The sequence below is a fragment of the Phyllobates terribilis genome, unplaced genomic scaffold (assembly GCF_046119375.1).
Source record: "Phyllobates terribilis strain yellow unplaced genomic scaffold, ASM4611937v1 Scaffold_7__3_contigs__length_470593459, whole genome shotgun sequence".
Classification (NCBI taxonomy): Eukaryota; Metazoa; Chordata; class Amphibia; order Anura; family Dendrobatidae; genus Phyllobates; species Phyllobates terribilis.
Window position 1 is genome coordinate 387,296,911 of NW_027362767.1, and position 13,110 is coordinate 387,310,020.

Below are 13,110 nucleotides of genomic sequence, written 5' to 3' on the forward strand. Positions count from 1 at the left end.
TTTCTGGGACGGCTGACGGCTGGTGTTTCTAGCCTGGGAGGGGGCCAATATTCATGGCTCCCTTCCTGGGCTATTAATATCAGCCCCCAGCTGTCTGCCTAGCCTTTGCTAGCTATTAAATTAGGGGGGACCCCACGTCATTTTTTTTGGGGGGGGTCCTCCATTTTAATAGCTAGTAAAGGCTAGGTATTCAGCTGGGGGCTGATATTAGTAGCCTGGGAAGCTCCGTGGGTATTACCCCCTTCCCAGGCTTCAAACATCTGCCCCAGCTGTCTGCTTAACCTCCGCTAGAGACTAAAATTACGGGGAACCCCACGCCAATTTTTTTAAATAATAAATCCTTTATTTTAATACTAAATGACAAGTACAGTAACCAACACTGTCACTGTACTTATTATATATGTGACTGACATGTTTCTATCTATCTAATCTATGTGTGAAGCTCTATTCTGTCTGTTATAAATTGTCGGGTACAGATGCTGAATTGCCGGCCGGCTTTTTTAAAGAGACGGTGCATGAAAACACTATTATTTTTTTTAATAAATCCTTTGCAGTAAATGACAAGTACAGTAAGCAACACTGTCACAGTACTTCATATATATGTGACTGACATGTTTCTATCTACCTAATCTATGTGTGATTCTCTATTCTTTCTGTTATAAATTGTCGGGTACAGATGCTAAATTGCCGGCCGGCTTTTTTAAAGAGACGGTGCATGAAAACACTATTATTTTTTTTAATAAATCCTTTGCAGTAAATGACAAGTACAGTAAGCAACACTGTCACAGTACTTCATATGTATGTGACTGACATGTTTCTATCTATCTAATCTATGTGTGAAGCTCTATTCTGTCTGTTATAAATTGTTGGGTACAGATGCTGAATTGCCGGCCGGCTTTTTTAAAGAGATGGTGCACGAAAACACTATTATATTTTTTAATAAATCCTTTACACTAAATGACAAGTACAGTAAGCAACACTGTCACTGTACTTCGTATATATGTGGCTGACATGTTTCTATCTATCTAATCTATGTGTGATTCTCTATTCCTTCTATTCTAAATTGTCGGGTACAGATGCTGAATTGCCAGCCGGCTTTTTTAAAGAGACGGTGCATGAAAACACTATTATTTTTTTTGGTAAATCCTTTACACTAAATGACAAGTACAGTAAGCAACACTGTCACTGTGCTTCTTATATGTGTGACTGACATGTTTCTATCTATCTAATCTATGTGTGAAGCTCTATTCTTTCGGTTCTAAATTGTCGGGTACCGGTGTATGCCGCTGATGAATTGCCGGCTTTTCATGTTTCACTGTTGGCACTGTTCCCATCGATTTGGGCAATCACTGTAATGCCACAACCACCATGGCTGTGGCATTACAGTGAGTGGCAGACAATCCCTGCATGATTGGTGCTCTAAATAGCGTCAGACATGCAGGACACGCTTTTGGTGCACGAACAGTTATCGAACATAACCTCGAACAGCCGAATTTTTTGCAAATCGTTCGGGTTCGTCGAACAACTCGAACACCACCCAAAACAGCTCGAATTTGAGATTGGCGAACAATTCTAGTCGAACACCGCTCATCTCTAGTTAGCACCAGTCTTGCCCTCCAATAGATCCTTGTAAAACGATTTAAAGTGTACTCATTCAAATTACAGTGCCAATATAAATTAGAGAGCTTAGACCTGCCTCCACCGCAGGGGGTCTCGACCCACTAGCGGACAGGCACCAGTATTGGGAGAGGGGGGCTGGCCGTCAGGGTTCACCGCGGCTCTGGCACAAACCCGGCGACACGGAGGTCGCATGGGGGGGAACGGCCTGGTCGTGTCGGCTTCGCACTCCAGCGTAGTCTCTCTGACCGCTCGCGCCCGTAATCTCAAAGGGATGCGCAAGCGGCTTTTCTTCCCAGGGCTGTTCCCCGCCCAGCAAGAACATGGGGGAGCTCAGGCCGGCCTTCCACCGTACTCCCTTACCTCCCTCGCCCTCTTTCCTTCTTCCGTTCTCCATCTAACCCCTCGGCTCTGTGGTGTCCGCTCTCCCTCCAGCTCTCTCCTTCTCACAGGTGGACTACCGCGTGTATTCACACTGTGGCGAATCTTTTGGGCCCAGGCATAAGAAGTCATCTAAGTAATGGATAATATGTGCCCCCTTAGAAATGTCCATGACGACCCATTCGAGGAAGCAACTTAACGCCTCAAATAGTGACCAGGATATGGAGACCCCCATGGGCAAACAGCGATCTATATAGTATGCTCCTTCCCAGAAGCAGCCCAATAGGCAGACACTATTAAGAGGCACAGGTAGTAAGTAACCGGAACGCCACCTCAATGTCTGTTTTGGCCATTAGGGTGCCCCTTCCCAACTTCTTAACCCACCTGATTGCCTTGTCAAAGGAGGTACAGTATATACTACTATACTTGGTTCCGCGTCAATGTTGTCTTTTACTGACCTGCCCCTTGGATATGACAAACGGTGGATTAGTCCGAATATATTGGGTTCTGTTTTTGGCACGACTCCCAACGGGGATACCACTATGTCTTGTAAGGAAAGTGTTCTGAATGGAACCGCCATTCTACCTAAAGATATTTATTTTTTTAATTTTCTTGTCACGACGTCTGGGTGTTGGTAGGCTGATTTTAGATTTTTACTCCATCCTTTCTTGATTTTAGAAGGGCATGACATGCCTATATCTGTGTCTCCTCCTCCTTTTACTCCTCCACCTCTTTTCTTTTCGCATGACTATATATACTTGTCACTTTTCCATGTGTTAGTTGTGTCTTCTGAGCAGTTTGTCAGCTTTTGGACACCTTTCAAGGTGTTTTCTATGTGTTTCTATGTGTTATTGTTTGCCTGCCATTGGTTTTAACGGTGTTCGACGGTGTTCAACGAACCATTCGGCGAATATGCCGGTGTTCGACGAACCGAACCCGAACACTACGGGGGTGGCTCAACACTAGAGACTACGTGCCTCCTAAGCCTAGTTTTGTATATGGGAGGACAAATATCTGACAAGTAAGATAGCCCCTACAGTGGTGTATAAAGAAAATGGGGTAATAAATGAGAAATGGACAAAAGGTTTTTTTCCTTGCAAGGTGTGTACTATGTGCAAAGGAACTAAGGCGAAAGAATCAGTACTATCTTTTTCTAATGATGAAGAAACAATCAGTATCTATACACACATATCTTGTCAATCAAGAGGAATAATTTATTGTATACAATGTCCTTGTAATAAGCACTATATAGGGAGAAGAAAAAGACAATTAAAGGTGAGATTAAAAGAACATGCAAACAATATTATTAAACAATATAAAGGTCATCCGCTTTCTTTACATTATAAAATGGCCCATAAAGGTAAATTAATAGGCACTAAATTTTGGGGAATTGAACAAATTAAAAAACATTGGAGAGGTGGTGATTATGTCAAACTAATGTGCAAAGCAGAAAGTGGATGGATATTCAGAATGAACTCACTGAAACCACATGGCCTCAACAGTGAGATCAAGCTTTTTGCCTTTAATTAAATGTCTTTTTTTTTGCTAATTTATGGGATGATTATCCACCTATATATACAAGGGAGCGCCTTGTGTCTGCAAATTCCTGACGAAGGAGGCCGTGACCTTGGAACTTGTTGGATAAGCGCTGGACTGGTTTTCCCTCAGTGGAATCCCCCAGCTGTTGTGACGTCACACAGATACTAAGCGCTCACGTCCTTGATCATCAGCTTTACCTACAGGTGTGACTGGCCGGCACACCTATCAGGCTGTCTGCAGTCCTTCTCACCCATGATCTTCATCCCTGTATCCACCTAGTGCAACGGCTACATGTACCTGAAAGCCCGAGTCTCTGAGAGTCTCTGCAGCCCTCTATCTCCGGTGTTAACACGCCATCTGAACCCATTTTCTGCAATACTCACAGCTCGTTCTACAGACTCCGGCACGTGTCTATCACCTCTAGTTTCAGTTGTGACTTCTTCAAAGGACCCCTGAAAGCTGTACGCTTATATCTGAAGTACTTCATTTGGACTACCATTTTCTCTAAGACAAGTAGGAATCACTCTTTTTGTATTGTATGAGTGGTTTGCAGTGCATCTTTTCTTTTAATCACTTCTTATTTTTTAATCTATCTGTTGGAGCAACTTACCTCATCCTCAAGGGAGAGCCTATCTCTGGTCTCTTTCACCTCTAAATATTCTTCTTTGTTAATAAATTCTATAAAATCAGGAAGCAAAGTGGCCACCATGAAAAACACACAGAATAGTTGCATGAAAAATTGAGAACATCCTCTAGGTGTGTCAGAACTCATGCTTAAGGGGAGCATCCCGCAAAGTACATTTTAATCAATAGATCTTGGAATAAAAAATAGTTCCACAATTAGATGTGTTAAAAAAAATGTTCCTACGCTGAGATAATCTTATAAATGTGCCCCTGCTGTCTACTGTGTAATGGCTGTGTCCGACCATTCAGAGTTGCTCCAGTTCATGGCAAGACATACCACTTGATCACTTATAATAATTGAGTATATAGACGATAAAACATTTCTCTACCTGAGGTAACACACGAGTGATTGTTTCTTCCATGTCTCCAGCCCTCTGAGCTCATCATAAATCAAGTCAGCGATGTAGGAGCTCCACCGGCCGCTGAACTTTTATGTCACTGACTTGAATTATGATGAGCTTACAGGAATGATGATATGGCAGAAACACACGCTATTGTGATAAAACAGGCAGAAAGTGTTACCTTAGAAAGTGGCAGTTGGGAACCACTGATGTTTCATTAGTATGCTCACTTATCATAAGAGACAAATGCCTTCCCCCTGGAGGTGGGATGTGCCCACCATGAACTGGAGAAGCTCTGGAAAGTCGGACACAGCCGTTACACAGTACATTGTAGGGGCACATTTATCTCAGAACAGAAACATTTTTTAACACATCCAATCTTGGCACTTATTATTCTAGCATCTATTGATTAAGATATAGTTTGTGGGACAACCCCTTTAATTATGACTTCATTAAGAACTATGGTGCTGGATCTACCTTTCGTTTCCCTTAAACATTAATTTTCCTTAAAAAAAGATTATTTATTTTTTTTCTTCTGCCTTAGCTCTACAACATGTTTCCAGATCTTATGGAATATTTGCCTGGTCCACATAAGAAAATGAGGAGAAATTTTCAAGATATCTATGACATTTCAGCAGACTTAATCGAGAATCACGAGAAGACGCTTGATCCAAAAAATCCACGAGATTATATAGACTGCTTCCTCATCAAGATAAAAGAGGTAAAAATTGCCAATTCTAAAATTTTCACATGATGATCATCTGATTCATAAAATGTATTTCAAATACATAATTAGGGATACAAGAGGGGATCCTTGTGTAAGACCCTAATATATCTGCCTAACATTACTTGAGAATGACTACACAGAGTGTCTCTTTCTCTAGAGGATCCAACATGTTTATTTATTGCTGATTTCTGATTGATTTCAATGCAATCTCTGTAATACTAAATTTCACCTGTAGAGGCAGTGCAGGAAAACTGAGCCCTCTCAATCATTCTAGAGTACAGTTGACCGTCGGCGGAATTGGAAGTGGAACATCATGTGATCAGGTTATTGGTAGGGGGTCCATATGTCAAATAGGGATTTCCAAAGTAGACTTTGAAACCACTTAACAAAAGGACTTTTGCCAGACCTAAAGGGAATTTGTCATCAGAAAATATTCTATTCTTTAAATTAAATTTTTATCTTGAATGTCCTCCCTGCATATTTGGCGCTCTTTACATAGCCAATGAACATGCAGGGACTGCCTGCTAGTGTTGAGCCTCCCCCGTAGTGTTCGAGTTCGGTTCGGTTTGTCGAACACCCGTATGTTCGCCGAACTGTTCGTCGAACACCGTTAAAACCAATGGCAGGCAAACAAAAACACATAGAAACACATAGAAAACACCTTCAAAGGAGTCCAAAAGCTGACAAACTGCTCAGAAGACACAACTAACACATGTAAAAGTGACAAGTACATATAGTCATGTGAAAAGAAAAGAGGTGGAGGAGTAAAAGGAGGGGGAGACACAGATATAGGCTTGTCATGCCCTTCTAAAACCAAAAAAGTGCGAAGCCGACACGGCCAGTCCGTTCCTGCCCGTGCGACCTCCGTGTCGCTGGGTTTGTGCCAGAGCTGCGGTGAACCCTGACTGCCAGCCCCCCTCTCCCAATACTGGTGCCTGTCCGCTGGTGGGTCGAGCGAGCCCCCCTGCGGTGGAGGCAGGTCTAAGCTTTTTAATTTAAATTGTCTCTCTAATTTGAATGAGTACACTTTAAATCCTTTTACAAGGATATTTTGGAGGGCAAGTCTGATGCCAGCAGCTGCGGGAATTCCAGCTCCAGTAGCGTCCACTAAAGCTGCTGCAGTTAAAAAGCTTTTATAAGGATTGAGCTTGGCGGTCCACCACAAGGCGTCCTACCGCCAGTACCAGCCTCTGTGTCTTGGGGTGCATCCCGATGCTCTTCACTGAGTGTCCCGGGGGCCCGAAGCATTTCCTTTGAAAAAATTAAGTGTCCAAACTACAGGTGGTGTAGCTTGCTTAACAGCTGGGATAATCCGCTGACTAGCAGACACTGCTACTAGGCGCAAAGTATTTCCTGGGCTAGATGCAGTTAAAAATTTGTAATTAGATACTCTTGTTGGATGCTGAGATAGCATTCCATAGAGTCTCCTGGCACGCCATATATTATTCTCTTAAAAAGCTTGGGGTACGGGTCTAGGGGACCCTTTTATAGCCAAAATCACGGCCCTGTATCGCAATACGTCACCTAGGCTGAAGATAAATGGAACATTTTCATCACCTTTCATAATCACCAATGGGACAAGGCAGGGATGTCCTCTGTCCCCTCTCTTATACATCCTAGTGACGGAGCACCTGCTCTCATCAATTCACCATAACCCCAATTTTAGGTGGATTGAGGTGGGAGGCACCGAGTACAAGTTCTCTGCATTTGCTGATGATGTCCTAGTATATATCACTCAATCACATATATCCATCCCTGCTGTTTTGGCTGAAATAGATCACTTTGTTACATGGTCAAATTTTAAAATCAATGCAGCGAAGTCTGAGGCCTTCGATGTCTCCCTCCCAAAATCCATACAGGATTCCATCCAGTCCAACTTTCCCTTTGCCTGGCCCTCACAGGGTATCAAATACTTAGGAATACATATTCATAGAGACCTCTCCCGTCTCTGTTATTTTAATTTTGGGCCCTTTATTGAACAACTCCATACAGACCACGGTTGGCAAGTTAGAACTGTAAGATTCACTACGTGAACCACTGGTGTTTCAAATTATTATGCAAAAAGTGTTTAGGAGCGATAAGGGAAGAATTTTTTTGTTTGTCAGTTAAACTCATTGATAGTGATGTGTGTCAGGGCTCTTTATATCACTGTAAGCAATTGCAGACACCTGTGCTAATTAGTTTGGCAGGTGTGTCCAATGAAAGGCAAGACTACTTAAGAAGGCTGTCCCACATTATTAAGCAGCCTACATTTTCTGCCAAAATGGGAAAGAAAAAGGATGTGTCGGCTGCTGAGAAGCAACAAATTGTGGAGTGTTTAGGTCAAGGCATGACTACAGTCAACATTGCCAAGGCACTTCATCTTAACATCACACATTCAAGAAGTGTGTAGCTGATTCACAGTACACACGTGTGCGTGCTGATAAGGGAAAATTGAGGACTCTTTCCTACAGGCAATTACGTCAGGTTAAAAGAGCAGCGGCAAAAAAGCCTTGTCATAGCGGCAGACAAGTTTTTGAAGCTGCTGGTGCCTCCAACGTCCCCCGAACAACAAGATGCATGGTCCTTCAGAGGTTTGCAGCTGTGCGTAAGCCATCCTGTCGACCTCCTCTATCCACTGTACACAAGCAGAAATGGCTCCAGTGGGCCAAACAATACATGAAGACTGACTTCAAAACTGTTTTGTTCACCGATGAGTGCCGTGCAACGCTCGATGGTCCAGATGGATGGAGTGGAGGACGGCTGGTTGATGGACACCCCATGCAAACACGGCTACGGCGCCAACAAGGAGGAGATGGAGTAATGTTTTGGGCTGGAATCATGGGGAGAGAGATTGTCAGCCCCTTTAGGATCCCTGAAGGGGTAAAGATGAACTCCATAATGTATGTGGAGTTTCTCAAACAGCACTTCCTGCCATGGTTCAAGAAGAAGAACTGTGTATTCTGCAGCAAGATCATTTTCATGCATGATAATGCACCGTCTCATGCTGCACATAACACATCTGAATCTCTGGCTGATATGGGCATAAAAGGGGACAAACTTATGGTGTGACCCCCATGCTCCCCTGACCTCAACCCCATTGAGAACCTCTGGAGCATCATCAAAAGGAGTGTCTATGATGGCGGGAGACAGTTCACATCTAAGTAACAGCTCTGGGAGGGTATTCTGTCCTCATGCAAAACAATTGAAGCAGAAACCATCCAAAACCTGACAAATTCAATGGACGAGAGAGTTCAGAAGCTCCTTTCGAACAAGGGGTCCTATGTGCAAATGTACCATCACCTAGAATAAAGTTTTGAGTTGAAAACTATTTGATTTCAGTTTGTAATAACCTGCTAATGCTTATAATTTCAAAAATGACCATTTTTTTGTTCTTTATTAAAATGAAAAGGTTGATCGAAGAGTGTGGGGGATCTAAGAGTGTGGCAACCCTGTAGTGTGTTTTATTTCGAATTCTGACAATCTGAGGGTCATGTTGCAGGTAGTGCAGCAAGAAGGCACTCATGTGTCTTGCGCGTCTAGGAGCCCCAAAATTATTTTCCGGGCTAGATGCAGCTAAAAATTATTATTAATTTGAAAGCTGGTGGAGCTTAGTATAGATGGCCTAATAGAATCAGTACTGCAAACTGCTACAAAGCCCAAATTATTTTCCAGCCAAGATACGGATAAACATGATTAGTAATTTTAAATCTGGTGGAGTTTAGTATAGAAGGCCTAATAGAATCAGTACTGCACACTGCTACAAGGCCCAAATTATTTTCCAGCCAAGATACAGATAAACATGATTAGTAATTTTAAATCTGGTGGAGTTTAGTATAGATGGCCTAATAGAATCAGTACTGCACACTGCTACAAGGCCCAAATTATTTTCCAGCCAAGATACAGATAAACATGATTAGTAATTTGAAAGCTTAAAACGGTTGGTGAGGTGATTTTAACAAATCATCAAGCTTTTACTCTCCCCAGGATGACACAGGGGTAGAAAAGTCGTTTCGGATCCATGATTTGTTCATCTTTATGAACGTGAGTCTGTCTACATTATCAGTGGAGAGCCGCGTGCGCTTATCTGTCAGCACACCACCAGCAGCGCTGAACACACGTTCAGACAGAACTCTGGCTGCGGGGCATGACAAGATCTCCAAGGCGTAAGTGGCGAGCTCCGGCCATTTATCCAGATTGTAAGCCCAAAAAGAGCAAGGGTCCAGTGACACAGTCATGGCTTCAATGTTTACTTGGAGATACTCCTGTACCATCGTCTCTAGGCATTGACTATGTGTCAGACTTCTTGTCTCCTGTGGCCTTGCAAAGGATGGGCTAAAAAAGTGGTGAAATGATTCCGCAAAATTGATGTTACCAGCAGATACTGTGTTTCTGTTACGTTTTGAGTGCTGAACACTCGACGGTCCCACGGTTGGCAAGTTGGAACTGTGAGATTCACTACGTGCACCACTAGTGTTTTGGGGAAAAGCACATGTAAGATACTGCAACAGTCTCTGCTGATACTCCTGCATGCTTGCATCTCTTTCTATGGCAGGAATAATTTCAGCAAATTTACTTTTGTACCGGGGATCTAACAGTGTGGCAACCCAGTAGTCAGGATTATTTCGAATTCTCACAATTCGAGGGTCATGTTGCAGTTAGTGCAGCAAGAAGGCACTCATGTGTCTTGCGCATCCAGGAGCACCAAGTCCCTGTTGTGTTGGTGGCGAGGTAACAATCATGCTTCCTTCCTCTGCCCTCTCCCCCCAACCTCGCACAACAGAAATGTGATCTCCTTCATCTGATGAGTCTTCTATCAGTTCGTCCTCCACTTCTTCCTGGGCTCCTGCACCTTCCTCACTACTTTGGCTGCTACCATGCGCCCTGGTAAAACCATCTCCCCCACCCTCACATGCCTGCTGCCTTGGTGCTGCCGACCGTCTGGACCTTGCAGATGTTAGCCCTTCCGCATACAACTCCTCCTCCTCTACTTCCTCCACCTCCTCTTGTGCCACCACCTGACTCCGAATTTTGTTTAACATGTGATCCAGCATGTAAATCACCGGAATAGTCATGCTGATAATGGCATCGTCTGCACTAAACATCTTCGTCGCCATTTCAAAACTGTGCAGAAGGGTGCATAGGTCTCTGATCTGAGACCACTCCTCCAGCGTGATTTGCCCCACCTCTGGATCTCATTGGCCCAGGCTATACGTCACAACTAGTGTTGAGCGAACATGCTCGACACTGCTCGGTACTCGCCCGAGCATCACGCTACTCGGGATGTTCGGTGAGCACCGAGCATTTCCGGGTTACTCGGGCGGGAGCTCGGGTCTCCGCCCTGCATGTTTGGCGCTCTTTACAGAGCCAATGAACATGCAGGGATTGCCAGCCAGTCACTGTAATGCCGCAGCCATGTTGTTTGTGGGCATTACAGTGATTGGCTGGCTGCACAGCGTCACCTCGAGTATTTAAAACCGGGCGCCGCTATCTTGGACACAGTCGCTCCGGATTAGACAGTGTAGGGACAGCGCTGCTGATTTAGGGAGAGATATATTCTGCAAAATAGTTAGTGTAGGGTCTGTAAAGGCTGCCAGATCAAACAAACAGTCCTTCTCAGGGCTAATATCCATCCCAGGTATATCAGGCAGGCAGGCTGTATAGGAGACGCAGTGGTTATACCAGCAAACGCTGCATTACAGTCCTGTGTGCTGCTCCTGTTGCTGAAATTGCTGGACTTAGCTCCAGGTCCCGGGGGACAGGAAAAATCCTTTTTTTTTAATCTAAATCCTCTTTTTTTCTTCCTCCTTCACAATGTACAAATACCCATCTTATTAACCTTTTGGTGCCCCCACCCCACCCCCCCAAAAAAAAAGTGTGCCTCTGATTTTTCAGACACAAATACAGTGCCTACAAGTAGTATTCAACCCCCTGCAGATTTAGCTGGTTGACACATGCGGAATTAACTTGGCATTGTGACATTTGTACTGTAGATCAGCCTGGAAGTGGGAAATGCACTGCAGCAAATATTGTTTTGTTTTTTTTTTTTTGTTATTTTTTTAAAACGTTAAAAGTTAATTCAGAGTGTCATTTATTATTCAACCCCTCAAACCACAAGAATTCTGTTTGGTCCCCCTAAAGTATTAAGAAGTAGTTCAGGCACCAAGAATAATGAGCTTCACATGTGTGGATTAAAGATCTCTTTTGCCAACCTTTTCTGACTATTTAAGACCCTCCCCAAACTTGTGAACAGCACTCAGACATGGTCAACATGGGAAAGACAAAGGAGCATTCCAAGGCCATCAGAGACAAGATCGTGGAGGGTCACAAGGCTGGCAAGGGGTACAAAACCCTTTCCAAGGAGTTGGGCCTACCTGTCTCCACTGTTGGGAGCATCATCCGTAAGTGGAAGGCTTATGGAACTACTGTTAGCCTTCCATGGCCTGGACAGCCTTTGAAAGTGTCCTCACGTGCCGAGGCCAGGCTTGTCCGAAGAGTCAAGGCTAATCCAAGGACAACAAGGAAGGAGCTCCGGGAAGATCTCATGGCAGTGGGGACATTGGTTTCAGTCAATACCATAAGTAACGTACTCCACCGCAATGGTCTCCGTTCCAGTCGAGCCGTAAGGTACCTTTACTTTCAAAGCGTCATGTCAAGGCTCGTCTACAGTTTGCTCATGATCACTTGGAGGACTCTGAGACAGACTGGTTCAAGGTTCTATGGTCTGATGAGACCAAGATCGAGATCTTTGGTGCCAACCACACACGTGACGTTTGGAGACTGGATGGCACTGCATACGACCCCAAGAATACCATCCCTACAGTCAAGCATGGTGGTGGCAGCATCATGCTGTGGGGCTGTTTCTCAGCCAAGGGGCCTGGCCATCTGGTCCGCATGCATGGGAAGATGGATAGCACGGCCTACCTGGAGATTTTGGCCAAGAAACTCCGCTCCTCCATCAAGGATCTTAAGATGGGTCGTAATTTCATCTTCCAACAAGACAACGACCCAAAGCACACAGCCAAGAAAACCAAGGCCTGGTTCAAGAGGGAAAAAGTCAAGGTGTTGGAGTGGCCTAGTCAGTCTCCTGACCTTAACCCAATTGAAAACTTGTGGAAGGAGCTCAAGAATAAAGTCCACATGAGACACCCAAAGAACCTAGATAACTTGGAGAAGATCTGCATGGAGGAGTGGGCCAAGATAACTCCACAGACCTGTGCCGGTCTGATCAGGTCTTATAAAAGACGATTATTAGCTGTAATTGCAAACAAGGGTTATTCCACAAAATATTAAACATAGGGGTTGTATAATAATTGACCCACACTTTTATGTTTAAAATTTAATAAAATTCAACTGAGCAACATAACTTTTTGGTTTGTAAGATTTATGCTTCTGTTCATAAAACCTACTCTCGTTTGCAGTTTGAAGGCTCTAACTTATTTGCATCTTATCAAACCAGCTAAATCTGCAGGGGGTTGAATACTACTTGTAGGCACTGTATATCTGTTGAAAATAGTCTGGTGTAGGCCAGAGAAATACAAGTGTGGTTTTGCAGTTCCACGGTACAAACCTCTGTATTATCCACTTTTGGGCCATTTGTATCTAAAAAAAACAGCTTGAGTGTGTCGCTCACTGTTCATCCGCAAATACATATATATTTTAAAAAGCCTGGTATACACCAGTAAATTATTACTGTGGTTTTGATGTTCCACGGTAAAACATCTCTATTATCCTGTTTTTGGCATTTTTTGCTGTATAAAAATAATAAGTGTCTCCCTGATTTTTCAGACACAAATATATCTGTTGAAAATAGTCTGGTGTAGGCCAGAGAGACAGAAGTGT

The 13,110-nt window shown here is 43.7% G+C and overlaps 1 protein-coding gene across 4 annotated transcripts in view; it reads left to right on the top strand.

The window, feature by feature from the left end:
* LOC141154941 (cytochrome P450 2F3-like) overlaps positions 1-13,110 on the top strand; it is a 335,736-nt gene that overhangs the window by 183,841 nt on the left and 138,785 nt on the right. For all 4 annotated transcript variants that reach the window (XM_073641507.1, XM_073641509.1, XM_073641511.1 and 1 more), the window contains one exon: positions 5,107-5,283. In XM_073641507.1, the coding sequence (XP_073497608.1) occupies positions 5,107-5,283 (177 nt within the window). The remainder of the gene's footprint in view (positions 1-5,106; positions 5,284-13,110) is intronic.